This window comes from Sycon ciliatum, chromosome 11, assembly GCF_964019385.1.
Source record: "Sycon ciliatum chromosome 11, ocSycCili1.1, whole genome shotgun sequence".
Taxonomy (NCBI): domain Eukaryota; kingdom Metazoa; phylum Porifera; class Calcarea; order Leucosolenida; family Sycettidae; genus Sycon; species Sycon ciliatum.
Window position 1 is genome coordinate 18,807,932 of NC_088653.1, and position 17,566 is coordinate 18,825,497.

At 49.1% G+C, this 17,566-nt stretch overlaps 1 protein-coding gene across 1 annotated transcript in view; it reads right to left on the bottom strand.

The window, feature by feature from the left end:
- LOC135827428 (uncharacterized) overlaps window positions 1-17,566 on the bottom strand; it is a 35,069-nt gene that overhangs the window by 6,521 nt on the left and 10,982 nt on the right. The window contains exons 10-18 of the mRNA XM_065339925.1: window positions 12,610-12,779; window positions 11,030-11,096; window positions 8,356-8,420; window positions 7,494-7,676; window positions 6,582-6,728; window positions 5,963-6,042; window positions 4,251-4,343; window positions 3,301-3,370; window positions 92-226 (exon numbers count right to left, since the gene is read on the bottom strand). Coding sequence (XP_065195997.1) covers window positions 92-226; window positions 3,301-3,370; window positions 4,251-4,343; window positions 5,963-6,042; window positions 6,582-6,728; window positions 7,494-7,676; window positions 8,356-8,420; window positions 11,030-11,096; window positions 12,610-12,779 — 1,010 coding nt within the window. The remainder of the gene's footprint in view (window positions 1-91; window positions 227-3,300; window positions 3,371-4,250; window positions 4,344-5,962; window positions 6,043-6,581; window positions 6,729-7,493; window positions 7,677-8,355; window positions 8,421-11,029; window positions 11,097-12,609; window positions 12,780-17,566) is intronic.

Consider the following 17,566-nt stretch of genomic DNA (forward strand, 5'->3'; position numbering starts at 1 on the left):
ACGCGCACAGGGAGGATTGATGCCTAACACACAGTCCAAGATATAGATGAAGTCGGCACAAATGCAGTGCAAACTCTTAGAGTTGTGTTACCTTGTCAGATAAGGAGGCAGCCTCGGAAAACTTCTGAAACATGTCCACCGCCTGTGCAATCTTGTCAGCAGCTGAGAATGGTGGAACAAGGCCACCCCGCGAGAAGAACAGGGCTAGTTGCAGCAGACTGGGGCTCTGCGAGGTCATAGAGATGTACAACAGCATGTATTCATACGCAGAGACGTACACCCACCCACGCATGTGCGATCATGCACATTCGTGCATGCACGTACGCATGCACACACCATACCCACACATACCCACACATACACATACACAGGAAGCAGCAGTACAGGCTGAAATGTGTGTTTGTCCTGGGAGGTCGAAATTTGAAGGTGCCGTAAAGTCGCGGATAAAAGCCGGATTTGCATACAAGCACATCGCGGATAGAAGCCTGAAAATCAAATAGGTCAATGCATATAAGCCTGTCGCGCGTAGAAGCCTGGCTTCTATGCAAGCGCGGATCGGGTAGGTCAAGAGTGCATGCGCTATGTACAATGCATAGTAAAACTGCCGCCATACCGGTAGTCAGTGGCAGATCTACGCGTGTCGCGCTTAGCAGCCTGGCTTCTATGCAAGCCCGGATCGGCCGATGTGCATACAAGCCTGGCAAAAATATCAGTGGTGCATATAAGCATGGTTTGCATACAAGCCTGGTTTGCATTGAAGCCTGATGCACAAAGCGGCTTATGTGCTTATAAGCCCGGCTTTTATCCGCGATTTTACGGTATGTGAATGCTCTGGGGAAATGATATTATTAGGCATTTTGCCTGTTTTGATTTCCACTATAAATAAAGTATACAACAAAATGGCCTAGGGGTTCACAGTTGAGCTCCTGCTGTGGAGCCTTTATGTGCCTGCCCCAATTCCTCCTAAAAAGTGGACCAGCCACACCGTACCACTGAAGTAGTACATCCATGACCCCTGATGTTGCTTGTCACGGTAAACTGCGCAGTGGACTTACAGCTAAATATAGTAAGAGGTCGGTGGACGTACAGCTAAATATGGTAAGAGGTAGGTGGACATACGTAGAGGATATAACCCGAGTCAGAGGGTTATACCGGCTGAATATAAATCCCGACTGCGATAGCAGGAGGGATTTATATGAGGGTACGGTATAACCCGACTACGAGGGTCATATCCTACTTATGCCAGGTACCCCTACGCATTTCCAGAACAACGAACCTATTTGGAGATCTCCTACATCATGCAGTACATGAACATCTTCTGATGGTTATCAGTTGTCAATTGAAAGAATGGTCGAGCAAGGTCAGAAGGAGATTCCTCCGTGGATGTTTGGCATAAGATTTCCTTTCAGTTCCAGTGCATATTGTAGCATCTTCATGATCTTGTCTTGAGTCGTGAGCGGTGCGGAAGTCGACTGAATTGCTGCGGTGCTGGAGTTTGTCGTTGAATCAAACTACCGTCACTAGTTAGATTACAGCTTGGACTCTTTGGGAGTAAGTGTTACTATAATTATGGTACAGTGCTGATTTTCACATGCGGCATCTCATAATCAGGTTTGCTTGCAAGTAGATGCATTTGCATACACTGTTTTGTATCACATTTCAATCCAATCTATTGTAGCCTTTTCCAATCGGGTTGAAGTACATGTACACTGGTATTATAAACTTATTTACGAAGGAGACAGTCCGTTGATGATCTTCAACTCTTCGAAGTACAATGTACATTGCTGACCCATTCGGGATACTTCGTGGTTATTCGACGTTCTTTATCCTCAGATTCAGTATAACAGAATACTCTGTAGACGAATTCCAGGTCATTCTTCTTTTCCATTGTGTACTGTTCCTCGTCAGTGTGCCTTTCTGTGTGGAGTGTACACGCGCATGTGGTGTCCGTTGTGTCTGTTTATGTATGGTCCGTGCGCTGGAGTACTGCCGCCGTACAAGTTCACTGCCTTTCAGGCAGTGAACTTGTACGGTGGCAGTGCCCTAGCGTACGTACCGTGCACCGGGATTTATATTCTATATAAATCCCGCGCGGGATTTATACTGGCCAATATAACCATGGCTAGACGAGCGCTGATTGGCTGAAAACAGGCCCTCCGTACCGTACCATGGTATAAAGCAAAATAATAGGTAAGAGCAAGAGTAGATAAACAAGAGTGTGCAACTCCAGATCTCTCCTGCACAATCTCCAGAGAGATGCCCACGGCGGAATTTTTTGTTGACGTCACCTTTTTTCAGAAAAACGCGCTTCTTGCCGCAGAGCAGTGTGAGAGCACGTGCTGGGCGCCGACCTTGTAATGTAAAGCCCGGCCAAGTGCACGAGGCAAAACTTTCCAAAAGGCTAGCAGCGCGTGGGTCGTCGAAAAGATTACGTCAACAAAAAATTCCGCCGTGGGCCTACCCATCCGCGCGGATCAAAGATCAATAATAGAGGATAAACAAAGGTGTGCATCTCCTCTGCACAATCTGTAGATAACCGGCCCACGGCGGAATTTTTGTTGTTGTCACCGTTTTCGGAAAACATGACAGAGCACGTGAATTTTGCCGCAGAGCAGTCTGAGAGCACGTGCCGGGCACCGACCTTGTCATGTAAAGCCCGGCCAAGTGCACGAGGCAAAACTTCCCAAAAGACTCGTTGCACGTGCGTCGTAGAAAAGATTAGGCCACACGTTTTTATTTCTATGTTTCTCGTCACCCGCGCGCATACGATTCAGGAGTCTGGAAGAAAAAAAGAAAAAAAACTGTGCTGCACTGACTGTGCATGTGGGGACCAGTACACTCATGCACATGTACATAATGTGGCCTGGCCTGCGCGACACATGATGCGAGGTCGGCATTTTTGTGGGCAATCTAGCTGCACATGCACAGATTGTGATAGAAGCTCCTACCACATACTAGTTGCTAACTATTTTGCATGGTGTATTGGTGGGTTTTAGTGTGAACAAAGGTCTAGTAAACTTTTTTTTAATTTTTGGTCATTTTTATTTTTTTTCCACCTCTCGCATACGTTTTTAGATTTTCAGGTGACGAGAAACATAGAAATAAAAACGTGTGGCTTTACGCCAACAAAAAATTCCACCCTGGATCAACCAATCCATGGGTTGCACACTCTTGCTTATCCACTCTTGGTAAGAGTGGACTTACAGCTAAATATGGTAAGAGGTATGTTGACTTACAGCTAAATATGGTAAGAGGTATGTTGACTTAAAGCTAAATATGGTAAGAGTTAGGTGGACTTACAGCTAAATATGGTAAGAGGTAGTCACACTGGTCTAGTTTGTGCTTGACAGAGTCCTCTCCACTCCAACGCCTGTCAGAGAACAACACCACACCGTACACAACGTACACAAAGAAAAGTATTCACACAGACACACCGGCACTCACACACTTATGCACATGCACATGCTTATGCACGTGCACACTCACACATACGCACACACACACACACACACACACACACACACACACACACACACACACACACACACACACACACACACACACACACACACACACACACACACGTGCACACAGACACACGCACACACAAACACACATGTACACTCACATACACGTGCACACTCACATACACGTGCACACACACATAACGTTACACACACATAACGTTACACACACACACACACCCATACACACACACAACACACACACTCACTCATACACACGCCCACGTGGGCACGCACACACACACACCATCGCGCGCGCGCACCCATATACCCTTGCGCGCCCGCTCATCCGCCCCTCTTTCTCTTGCTGATTGCGCTGCAGCGTACCCTTTTGCGTACCCATGTGTCACGGGGTACCACATTGCCCCTCGCTGGAATCAGACCCACGCCCCGGATACCTTGCGCTGGCCTCCTGACGGCCAAACTCAACCACACGCGTGTGTTGTGACTAGGTTGTGCCGGTAACATAACGTTGCCGAGCTGGGCTGACGTTCAATGAGCCATGCTAGCCAGGTGAGCCAATCAGGGTGCATGATCAGATCACTATTCACAGCACTTATCGTCCATGCAGCAGTCGGGTTAATGGTGATTTGCGCTGACAAAAGACGAGTACTTTTTCAGTTGCCAACCGACACCTACGTCCAGAATGCATATTCGGGGAAAGGATTACTAATCCAGAACAAGAAGGGTGCAAATAGAACGCAGCCAACACATTGAAGTCCTTACTCATCAACAGCTGAGTGATATGTGCTCAATGTTGTGTAGAACTCCCTGGCTATGGCAAGAGACACACCGCATGATTTGCAGACCCTCAGAAACCTGCAAATTGAACGTGCACACACGCAAAGTAAATAAAAAAAACGTTTCTGCATTAGCTACCCTAGACACTGGGTAGGAATGGCACTTTGGTGAAGCCGGCCAGACACATCACTTTCCGGCCATGCAACACACATCACGGCTCTAGCCTGGACAGAAGATTGCAGGGAAGCGGGCTAGGGGAAACAAACAGTTCGCCCATTTTTTCCATGTTCCACTATTGCCTTGTCACAAAAATGCTACGGACAAGAATATTATTGGTATAGATAGAAGCCGTGCTTGATAGATTGGCATGTTTCGATTTCGGGTTATGGTCGTAGTCAGGAGCACTGTCCGTCCGCGGCTTGTAACATGCCGTCGAAATCGAAAAACAAGAATAATTCATTGTCTATTTTGCTCATGCACATCATCTACCACTGCACACACAACGAAATGCGGGGGTGTGCAGGCGTACTGCACACTTTCTGTCTGGCAAGAAGAAAAATAATGAACCAGCACTCTGCGCCAGCGCGCTTTTTCAGCAGCTGCTGTGCCCTCGCACCCATCGATAACCACGTGCAAAAATCTACAAAGAACATTATTTCTCGTTTATTTCACTGCGTTCAGCCAACGAGAAATGAACATTGGTGTAGTCTTTCGTGCTACCATGTGCACAATGCATCTTTCATAGGGATGTACAGGGATGTACAGGGATGTACAGGGATGTACAGGGGTGTACAGGGTTCTAACCAAAGGAGGGTAATGGATGCAGTGACCCCATGGCAAGCTGTGTGGTGCACCATCAGAGTAAGGGGGGGGGGACCATTAGAGTAGGGGGAGGAGAGGGCAACATTAGAGTAGGGGGAGGGGGAGGGCAACATTAGAGAAGGGGGGGGGGCAAGATAAGAGTAGGGAGGGCGGGGGGGGGGGGGGAGGGGGCACCATCAGAGTAGGGGGGGGCACCATTAGAGTAGGGGCACCATCAGAGTAGGGGGGGGGGGGGGAGGGCACCATTCGAGTAGGGCGAGGAGAGGGCACCATTAGAGCAGGGTGAGGCACCATTAGAGTGGGGGGGGGGGGGAGGAGGGCACCATTCGAGTAGGGCGAGGGGAGGGCACCATTAGAGTAGGGGGATGCACCATCAGAGTGTGTGTGGGGGGGGGGGGGAGGAGGGCACCATTCGAGTAGGGGGGGGGGGGGGGGGGAGGGCACCATCAGTGTAGGGGGGGGGGGGGGAGCACCAACAGAGTAGGGAGGCGAGGGCACCATCAGAGTAGGGGAGGGCATCATCAGATTAAGGGGGGGGTCTGTGCCCCCCCCCCCCCCTCCTCCCTTGGCTAGAACCTGCACATAAACATAGTTTTGCTTGTAGCAATCCAGGCTTCTGCACCCGAAAATAGGAATTGCCTGCAACTCAGAGCATACACGCATACTTCCTGCATGCAAGCAAACCTTTTTTGCCAGTCAATCGGTTTTGGGGCCATTTTCGTTGAAAACCAAGTTTGTGACTGTAGTGGGGTTAGCAAGGTGCCCGGTAGACATGCATGCCCGGATTAGGGCATAGAACGCTAGGACATAGCAGCTAGCGTGAGTACTATCTACTGCAACACACTGGCAACCCGACAGCAAGCAAGACAACACACCTGTCCTGAAACGAACGGCCAATGGTGGCGAGTTTGAAACACTTCATCCTGACCATGAGACCTTCCCATGCAGGTAACAACTGAACAAAGAGACAGAGGAGAGAGAGAAAACAGATTCAGCAGCAGCAACAGCAGCAGTAGCAGGAGCAACAACAGCGATGGTCGCAGCAGCAGCAGCAGCAGCAACAGCAGCAACAGCAGCAGCAACACCAGCAGCAGCAACAGCAGCAACAGCAGTAGCAGCATACCAATCCAGTGAAGTAACAGCACAGAGATCAAAATGCTTTCTTTAGAATCATAGTGGTGACATGCCGCCCTCTGCCCCACCAGTATCCTCAACCCCCCCTCAGGGGCCCCCATACACTCACTCACCCTCTCACCCACATACCACCCAGGGAAACTACCCACCCACGCTCCCACACCTCCACTCATCCACTCATCCATCCATCCATCCATCCCCCCCCCCCCCCCACACCCACCCACACCCCACACATCAATCCATAGTTCCACACACCCACACACCCACTCACCCACCGACTCGCTCACTCCCACACTCCCCCCCCCCCCTTCCCCTTTCCCAGTGTTTATTTCTCCATGTCAACCTACCCTTGAGACTCACCTGATTTCTAAACATATCCTCTTTGTTCCAGCGTGAGTTGATAGCCAGCGTAGTGTAGTTCATACGCTGCATGTTAGTAGCCTGAGCTGACAGCCTGGCCATGGCCTGGGCTGATGATAAGTTGTTGTTCTGAAGACGACGCACTGCCTGCACACACACATACACACACATACATGTACGTACACACATACACACACACGCACAAACACGGACATGCGCGCACACACACACATATCTCAGACCTTAGACCTGTCCATTGCGAAAGCGATGATAGCGAACGGCTATGTGTAATACATAGCAATATGTGCTGGCACACACAGACACACAGACACACAGACACACACACATACACACACACAGACACACAGACACACAGACACACACACAGACACACAGACACACAGACACACACACATACACACACAAACACACACACACACACACACACGCATACAAGCACGCAAGTGCACATACACACACCCAGTACAGTCAAGATGATGGAAACGAGTCTTGCTGCCAAGGGACACCCCTCACCCCACCCCCTCCCCATCTAATTCCTGGCTGGCTACTTCATAGCGTCCGAAGTGACGTAATTGCAACACTCCTGCACCTAGATGAGTGGAGTACCCTCCCCCCCCCCGCCCGGTTTTACAACGTGGACACATGGATTACTTATTATTTAATTTAATTTATTTACCTCAATCTCATAGCATAGGCATAGCAACGCTAACGTGGGGAGCAACCTGGCCAGAGATGAGGGTAATACCCAGCCATGGGGGGGGGGGGGAGGGGAGAAAAAAGGAAGAAATGGAAAGAATGGCACAGGGAGGAAAGCAAAGGCCAGCCATTACGACACTTAGTGATCCTGGCAATCGGCAATTACATTACGCTCCCAGGAGCCCTGCTACGTACCTCCTCTGCTGGTACCATCATAGTCCAGACTTCATCAACCAGTAGGTCCATACCGGCTTCACGTAACAATGCGCTCTCCACCACGACAAGACGTGTGCCCTCCATCATGTGGTGGATCATGATGTCGTTGATCATCTTGGCCACTGTCGGCCACACGATACGGTTCAGTGTGGCCAGCTGAGCCTGTATATGGTGTGCATGTGCATGCGTGTGTGTGTGTGTGTGTGTGTGTGTGTGTGTGCGTGTGTGTGTGCGTGCGCGCATGGATATGTTGTATGTACAGATACACACGGATACACACACGTGTACAAACACACACACACACACGTGCACAGGCGTACACACACGCACACGTACACAGACACGCATGCGCACATGTGAGTTGACTGTAGAGATTTGCATTGAAATTGCACACAGTCATTCATGAGAGCTGCAGCGGCGAGGTTGGGGAACGGAGGGAGCAGGGGTAGAATGGGCAGAGAGGAGGGGCAGGTGAGAAGGGGACAGGGGAGTAGGGCAGAGGGAGGGGTAGGGGAGGGGCAGGGGAGGAGGGGAAGGGGGGGGGGTGACTGGACTATCTCACAATGAGAATAGTGCTATATGGCTGCAACATTCTAGCACTAGATGCCATGAGGTGCAGAAATAAATAAATAAATACAATAAATAAATAAATAAATAAAATAAATAGAGGTGCAAGCTTACAACGGCTGTGTAGTGAGCATTGTGTCGTCATACTTTGCCAGGTCCATGCACCTGTCCTCCCCCCCCCCCCCCCCCTCTCTCTCATACACACTCCCCAGGACAATATGCCTGTCCCTCTCTCTCACACTCCCCAGGTTCATCCTCCTCAATTTCAACTCACCGGTGCTTTGAAGACAATGTCCGACAAATACTGACGGTTGATGGTGCCATCGTCGTTGACAACGCCTATCAGAATGCAACGTGCACACACGCGCGAGCACGCACACACACACACACGTACAAAACAGCCAACAATGAAGTAGACACAACGAGTCATGCACAAGAAGCGTGACTCCTTACACAGTTCCTGAACTGAGAGTGCGCTTAAAAAAAAGTAAAAAGTAAATTATCGTGTCCGTTCCCGAAGGGAACTCACGACGGCCGCTAACACCCGGTAAACCCTAGCGGCAAATGCAGCGCCTAACGGCGGGGGTGAGTGGATAAGTCTCACAACCACTGGCACAAGTGCCGAGAACGAGAGTGCTCTTGGGCAATCAAAACAAAGTTATCAAACACTAGCACACGTCGTACCGGCCATGCAATCTACTGTCAGTCAAACAACAGTTCATATTCAGCGTGACCCGTACTTCAGCATACACAGCGAAACATGGAAAGTTGGGTGTGGACTGAGGGTGAACATCAACAAGCGATCGGAGCTAGTGGCCAAGTGCAGACATGGGAACAAATTCTACCTATCTAACTTCACACCTCCAGTTACATAAACCAGGATTACACCTGATGTCTGGCGCTAATCTTGCAAGTACATGCATAGAATCACCGCTTGACCTTATTTGCGCTTAAATCCTCTGATTCCACTAGCACCTTACCACACTATTATCAAGAACATTCATTGAGTTTTTGTAATCATTGCTGTCTGATGATCGCCATGGGCGTGAAACTCTGAGTCACAGCCAACCCAAGCTCCGTATCCCATTCTATTCTTTTCGCATACAGTGAAACCAGTCTAAGATGACCGCTCAAGGGACTTTCAAAACGTGGTCTCTGTTACCAGCTGGTCTCCTAATCCAGGGTGATTTGACTGAAAATTGCATCCCTTGGTCCTGGTTGTAGTGGTCCTCTGGGACAGGCGGTCGCCCTGACAGGTTTTACTGTATATTTCGGCAATTTTCGGCCTAGTCATGTTGCGGCCGAAATTTTGTTTTGCAAGGTTCAGTGTGACAGTGTATACAGGCGGCAGCAGTACAGGCCGAACATTTGATGCGGCCAAAATGGGTTTTAGCCCTGGGAGGCCGAAATTCGAATGGGCCGAAAATTTGTGGACTTTTCAGTAGTTCCGAGCAAAGAGTCACATGCAAGCACGAGTCAACACCAGTGATACAAAATTAATAAAAAACAGGAGATGAAATGTGCATCCCTGGATCAAGCGGAGTCCTGTCATATCGGGACAGTTTCCGCTGCACAACGGGCTAACGGTCAGGGTGAGGGTAGGTTTACCTGTACTGGACCAAGGGCTAACGGTGAGGGTAGCCTGGTTTACCTGTACTGGACCAAGGGCTAACGGTGAGGGTAGCCTGGTTTACCTGTACTGGACCAAGGGCTAACGGTGAGGGTAGCCTGGTTTACCTGTACTGGACCAAGGGCTAACGGTGAGGGTAGCCTGGTTTACCTGTACTGGACCAAGGGCTAACGGTGAGAGTAGCCTGGTTTACCTGTACTGGACCAAGGGCTAACGGTGAGGGTAGCCTGGTTTACCTGTACTGGACCAAGGGCTAACGGTGAGGGTAGCCTGGTTTACCTGTACTGGACCAAGGGCTAACGGTGAGGGTAGCCTGGTTTACCTGTACTGGACCAAGGGCTAACGGTGAGGGTAGCCTGGTTTACCTGTACTGGACCAAGGGCTAACGGTGAGGGTAGGTTTACCTGTACTGGACCAAGGGCTAACGGTGAGAGTAGCCTGGTTTACCTGTACTGGACCAAGGGCTAACGGTGAGAGTAGCCTGGTTTACCTGTACTGGACCAAGGGCTAACGGTGAGGGTAGCCTGGTTTACCTGTACTGGACCAAGGGCTAACGGTGAGGGTAGCCTGGTTTACCTGTACTGGACCAAGGGCTAACGGTGAGAGTAGCCTGGTTTACCTGTACTGGACCAAGGGCTAACGGTGAGGGTAGGTTTACCTGTACTGGACCAAGGGCTAACGGTGAGGGTAGCCTGGTTTACCTGTACTGGACCAAGGGCTAACGGTGAGGGTAGCCTGGTTTACCTGTACTGGACCAAGGGCTAACGGTGAGGGTAGCCTGGTTTACCTGTACTGGACCAAGGGCTAACGGTGAGGGTAGCCTGGTTTACCTGTACTGGACCAAGGGCTAACGGTGAGGGTAGGTTTACCTGTACTGGACCAAGGGCTAACGGTGAGAGTAGCCTGGTTTACCTGTACTGGACCAAGGGCTAACGGTGAGAGTAGCCTGGTTTACCTGTACTGGACCAAGGGCTAACGGTGAGGGTAGCCTGGTTTACCTGTACTGGACCAAGGGCTAACGGTGAGGGTAGCCTGGTTTACCTGTACTGGACCAAGGGCTAACGGTCAGGGTGAGGGTAGGTTTACCTGTACTGGACCAAGGGCTAACGGTGAGAGTAGCCTGGTTTACCTGTACTGGACCAAGGGCTAACGGTGAGAGTAGCCTGGTTTACCTGTACTGGACCAAGGGCTAACGGTGAGAGTAGCCTGGTTTACCTGTACTGGACCAAGGGCTAACGGTGAGAGTAGCCTGGTTTACCTGTACTGGACCAAGGGCTAACGGTCAGGGTGAGGGTAGGTTTACCTGTACTGGACCTACCTTCTCCAAACCCTGATAGGATACGCCCATAGCACTCCGTTCCGGGCATGTATGCTTGATGGGCCAGCTAGGCAGTGCAACACAGCGACACAACCACCAGGAAACACACATGTACATGCACGCACCGCGGCACGCATGCACACACACACATCCACATGCACACACATATGCACGCATACACATACGCATGCACACATACACATACGCATGCACACACACACGTACGCATGCATACACATGTACACACATACACGCATGTAGACATACGAACACATCAGGACACATGCACGCGCCGACAGGACACGTCACAGCACCGCCAAAACTCCAGCGGACTAACGGAAATGCAGCGACGTGTGGTTGCCAAACTGAACTCTAAGCACTAGCACAATGGCTTCCAAAAGCTCATCGCCACCACAGCAGGCACAGGTCAAAGCATTCAGTCCAGGATAAGAGGCCAGCGTCACTCAAAGAGCCGGTGACATACTACTTTATCAACCCCCTGAAGGCACCATAGCAACGCATCTAGCACAGTGTTCGTCCTCACACCGTCCACTTCAATGTCAAAGGTTGATGCCATAGAGTGTAGTTGACGGGGGGCATACTTGAAAGAAAACAAAGTCAGTCTCCAAAACAAGGCCATATATGACTGCACCGCAGCTTACAGCTACTGTAAGTCTGCAGATTTTCGGCACATTCAAATTCCGCCCTCCCAGGGCTAAACACACATTTCGGCCGCATCACATTTTCGGCCTGTACTGCTGCCGTCTGTATACACTGTCACACTGAACATTGAAAAACAAAAATTTCGGCCGCAAGAAATTTTCGGCCAAACATGACCAGGCCGAAAATAGCCTAAAACAAATAAGCGCCGAATATCTGTTGCCTAACAGTATTGCATCAGGCTTGTGTTCTGTGGTGACAGTCAGCTTCTCTTCAGACTTTTCAACTTCTCACCAGCCCTAAGAGCAGGGGCGGCGGAAGGTAATTAAGTGTGGTACGATCAGCCATCTGAAGTACAATTTACTTGTGGTGGAGGAATGGCTGAGCCGAAAATTTCGGAAATTCAGAGCCCAATCAGTGCATTTTTATTAATTCATGGAGTACTTGGCGCAAAGAGTGGTACGGTCAATACCGTAGTGACCGTACCATGTGCGACGCCCCTGCCTAAGAGTTAACGTCTGCAACGACCAACTATCACCGGACATGGCCAAAATTTCCAATTTTCCTCAAAGCGTCATAACGGCTGAATGAGATCCACACAGGGATAAACAGAGCCAACTTTGAGCGAAGTCGGAAATTCGGCCATGTCCGGTGACACTTGCTCGTTACAGACATTGACTCTGACTGATGAATACTCTGATTTCAGAAATTTTAGATGCTCAATATTTTAGGTATGAGAGCAAAACACCAGGTTAAGGTTAACAGGAATTTTAGGTTAGAAGCCGTTCCGTATTTGATATTGTGTTCGTGTTCGTGCGGCGATTGAAATTTCAGGCATGAAAGACATGCATCGAAAGTACTTAAACTAGAGGTCCACAGAAAATTTGTGAAATTCCAGTACTTTGAACTATTACCCTTACCAGGTCGCAGGAGATAATGGCCGCGCCCATTTCCTTGAGCTTTGCAGAAACAGTAGACTTGCCGCTAGCGATACCTCCGGTCAGACCGATGACATACGCCGTCTTTTGCAGCTGCTCCGGTGGTGGCAACTTGACATTGATGGATGTGTCGCCCATGAAACCAGCTATCTCTGTACATGCACAGACACACACATACATACACACACACATACATACACACACATACATACACACACATACATACACACATACATACATGCACCGACACATATAAGCCGCGCCAAGCTAAAAAGTGGCTTAGCGTTTTGCCAACAAATCTGAGAAAATCACCAAAACGTCACAGTTGGCAAAATTCTACTCGAGCGCAATCGAGAAAATTATTCACTTTCAAAGTTGCAAGCGGAGAAGAAGAAAGAGGCCTTTTATTTTTGAGCAACACTTCTTCAGTGTTCCCTCTTTCATCGTTGTGGGGATTTCTCAGCGCTGCCAGAGATCGTAATGGAGCGTTCAAGAGGATGTGGAGGTGAGCAGGATGACATTCTGGCTCCGTGTGCGCCCAAACCTACTTGACGAGGAAGACTCACTCATTCATAGTGGCTGTGTTTCTTATCGTGGCCACGACTAGAGCGGTGAGTATAGCTATGGGGAGACGTCTACAAGCCTTCCGACTATCATTCTGACAAGCTGCCTGGTGAGTTGGCTCTTGCTGCGATGTTTCACTTTGTTTCGGCTACCTTCAACTTAGTGTTCATGACGTGGCGTACTGGATTACAAAATTTCCTCGTTTCAAGGAAATAGTGCCACACGACGAAGCGATGGATTGACACTACCTGCTAGCATATTGTCCCGTGGCGCCTTCCACCACTGTGACCAGTATACTTGGCAGGGAAGGAGAATGACATGGGCTAGGACGGACAAAGAACCAGTGTCGCTTGTTAGCGATGTGCAGTCTACTGGACCTATATGTAGCTGCAAGGGCAATACACCAATCGAGCTAGATCTCTGGCACATCACTAGGAGCTACATGAAAGGATTAATTCATCCTGGCATAGGTGATTGGAGAGAGTATGACGGACTGTCTTGGTGAGATGCGACGTTTCCCAGCCCAGCGAAAACATAGTCACATCATTGAAGGATATGAAAATTGCGTGTATTGCGTGATAAACTTTGACATGAGAAGTAGATATGTTATTTCTTCTTCCTTGTATCTTCTAATTAGAACACAAGTGCTCATTCTTCTTGCATTGCTTGCACACCTGCTTAGCTTTGTCTCCACTTGGTGTCCCATGTTTTCTTGCATTTTGGGAAGGTCTTGGAATCCTTAGTTTCATTGATACCAGGCAGGCTGTGACATGTGCGCAATGTATGCTTATTTATGGCACACATACATTTCAGATAGGCACCAACATTTCCTTGATGGAAGTTGGATATATAGACATCACTTTGGTATGAAAAAAGAAATTTCCAAAAATTATGCCTCAGCCACCTTTTAGCTTGGCTCGGCTCATCGTACAAGTTAATCAGTTGTGAAGGATTCGAAATGGATTATTTCGCAGAAGGCACACTTGGCCAGCTGTCCAGCACTCTGTGGCATGATAATGAGCAACTAGACTTGCTGCGGGATGCTGCATCCATCTTGATGTGAAGCCACCAACTTGTTTTGTGACGTAGGAACTGGTTGCAGGTTTTGGAGCTCTGGTCAAAGTTGTTCTCCCCCAGCATGCCAGCCAGTCAGCCAAGTAGGCTGCCAGTAGCAGTTACAGGTGTGAAGTCGTCTTCTCTTCGCCAAACTCCTGAGAGGTTGAGCAGAAAGTCTCCCGCGGCGGATCGCTCGCCTCCTGACGGCCTGCGACAGCAAATTGACAACACCTGTTATGACGGGAGCCAGGCGGAACAGGATGGCACGTTAAACGAGATATTGCGGGAGCAGAAGGATATGAGTATGAGAGTAAACAGCATCTTTCAAGAAATCTCCCTGAAGCTAGAAAGTGTAATGGCGGAAAATCGCTCTTTGAGAGAGAGAAGTTGACGAAGTTTGAAGCGAGAGTGGAGGAGATGGAAAGGACTTTCCGAACTCGAGATAATGACCCTGCGCACCGTACCAGGAGTGCGGTGCAAGGTAATGCACCACGTGGAAACGCGTGGCAGACAGCTGGGAGCCACTGTGCAACGCAGCGTGCCGAGGTCATAGCAGAGGAGGTAGAGAGGGCGAAGAGGTCTTTTAAAAGTACTTAAACTAGAGGTACACAGAAAATTTGTGATATTACATTATTTTATACTATTACCCTTACCAGGTCGCAGGAGATGATGGCAGATGGCACCCTATACAGTGCAATTGAAATCGATGAGCTAGCAAGTTCTAGGGCTGCAACGAATATTCTATTTCACAAACGAACGAATACTCATCCGTAACGAACGAATTACGAATATTCTCTCAGAATGCTCAATTATTTCTGAGGATGAAACAAATCATTTAAATAGGAACGAAAATGAATTTTTTTGTAAATGAATCGAATATTCGATACCAAAAGAATCTTAGAAAGTGTTTGGCTAGTCCCAGGTTGTTCTAGACCAGGTAGATGTCTAGTGGAGTCATGCCCACCACTCTTGTGAGTCATATTCTCCTTTCTCAACACATAACTCATGTACATATCACTCCATCCGTTCTAGAATTACTACAATAGATCTACACAAGAGCAGAGTGTGCGAACGTGTCAAAACGAACGAATATTCTAAAGGGGAAAACATTCCTTCTATCGGGTTCCAAACGAATATCAATCGAATATCAATCGAATATTCCTTGCAGCCCTACTAGCAACACAATAGGTTGCATCAGGGTGTCCAAGTAATCACCAGCAACACTCCCTCTCAGCTACTTCACCTCATCTCCGAGCAACAGATGTCGTCGCTGACCCAGAATCTACCATTGTAAGACATCCTTGCAACTATCCCTTCAGTCAAACAGTGCCTGATTGTCCGTCTTCACCCATCAAGAGCTTAACCCATCGCCCACATCAACATTTGTAGCCTAAGAAATAAAACTCATGAAATCCATTGCATAATGTACAAGTACAGAATTGATGTGCTAGCAATCAGTGAAACATGCTTGGACTCTACTGTGATGAATTGCGATCTTGCTATACCAGTAGTGGTGAAACGAATGTCAAAACCTACTAGTCGAATATTCTTCAGCTTAACGAACGAATGAACGAATATTCTTTTGGTGACACAGATGACATCACATGCCCTCCTCTCAGTCATTTGATGGATATTGTCAATACTAATTTATTATTAGGTATGACAAACGGTAGTGCCACGTAAAATGTACTGCCACATAAGGGTACTTCGAAGTTCATACCTGTTATGTGCAACATTGACAGTCCAGTATGGACATACATGTGCATGCATGCAGTACAAAGTCACAGGCAGGCTGTACCTACTGCACTGTACCGTGTTCGGCGTGCATGTATGTACATGCACTGCATTCGAAGTGACGTAACGAATACTTGAATGTGACGTAACGAATATTCGAATGTGACAAACCGAACGAATGTTCGAATATTCGAATATTCGTTTCACCACTATATACCAGCCTACACTCTCTATCGCCGGGACCGAGCTGATCACAGGAAGGGTGCTGGCGTTGCTATGTACGTGCAGGAACAACTGAAATCCAGGCAACTTCAAGTAAACGACCGACTAGAGACCATCTTCGTTGGGTTGCACACCCATAGCTGAACGAACCCATTTCTAACCATCGGCTGCGTATACCGTGCTCCCGACAGCCATGTGGATTTCTGGGAGGACCTCGATAATAGCGTGCAGATGGCCTCCGCAACATGTCCGGACATCCTCCTCCTCGGTGACTGCAATGTCAACATGCTCTCTGTCCCACCTCACCCGAACGTCCGCTATGTACAAGGCCTCTGCGCTGACCACAGCTTACAAAACGTCATACTACAGCCCACCAGAGTTCCTAGTCAGTCATGCCTAGACCTTGCACTCATACCGACAACAATGACAACGACTGCTCCGTCTCCCTCTCCCATGTCTCTTCATAGTACATTTGTTCACAGCGTCGATGGCCTGTCCGACTACCATCTTATTGGCCTCTCTGTCCGTGGTAGTAGAGCCAACTTTGAACAGCCACACGAGCAATTCTCTCCAAGACTCAAACCTAGCCTGGCTCACCTTGACCGTAGTGTAACGTCTGCAGCTCTCACACACATCCTTGACCCCTCAGATGTATCCGGCGGTTATACTCTAAATGCAGCGGCAAGCCACTGGCAACAATGCGTCATGACAGTACTAGATGATCTTACACCATTCGTCACCCAGAAGCGCGCAGCTTACTCCAAACCCCGCCCCCAGCCCTGGGTCACCCCAGAGCTGAAACAGATGTGTCATCGACAAAGCTCAGCCCATCGCGCCTCAATAAAGCACCCTCTGGATGACCGCCTCAGACAGCAGTATCGTGCAATACGTCGTCAAGGAACTTTACCGAACCGCAAACTGAAAAGTGTACCACAAAGACAAGGCCGTCTCACCGACAGCAACGCGTAGAAGTGAGCGGAACCACAAGTGACTGTAGAACCTGCACTAGGGGCGTCCCCCAGGTTTCCGTCCCAAGCCCTACCCTCTTCAGCATCTACACCCGACTTGTCCCCACTCTGCCATTGCGTTCCAAATGCCTTCTTTATGCAGACGACACCACCCTGAATGCCTCTGGAAAGTGTCCACGAATTCTCATGTCTTACTTAGAAGAAGATTTTTCAGTGGTGAAGCAGCACCTCGCAGATCGCGGCCTGCTCCTGAACTCCAGCAAGAGCCAAGTACTACTGATCCACGGCAGACGCTCACATCCTCCACCTAACCTGAGCATTGTCTGTGGTTCGACTGTTATTGCCCCGTCTGACAAAGTTAAGTATCTGGGACTGACTCTCGACTCAACTTTAAG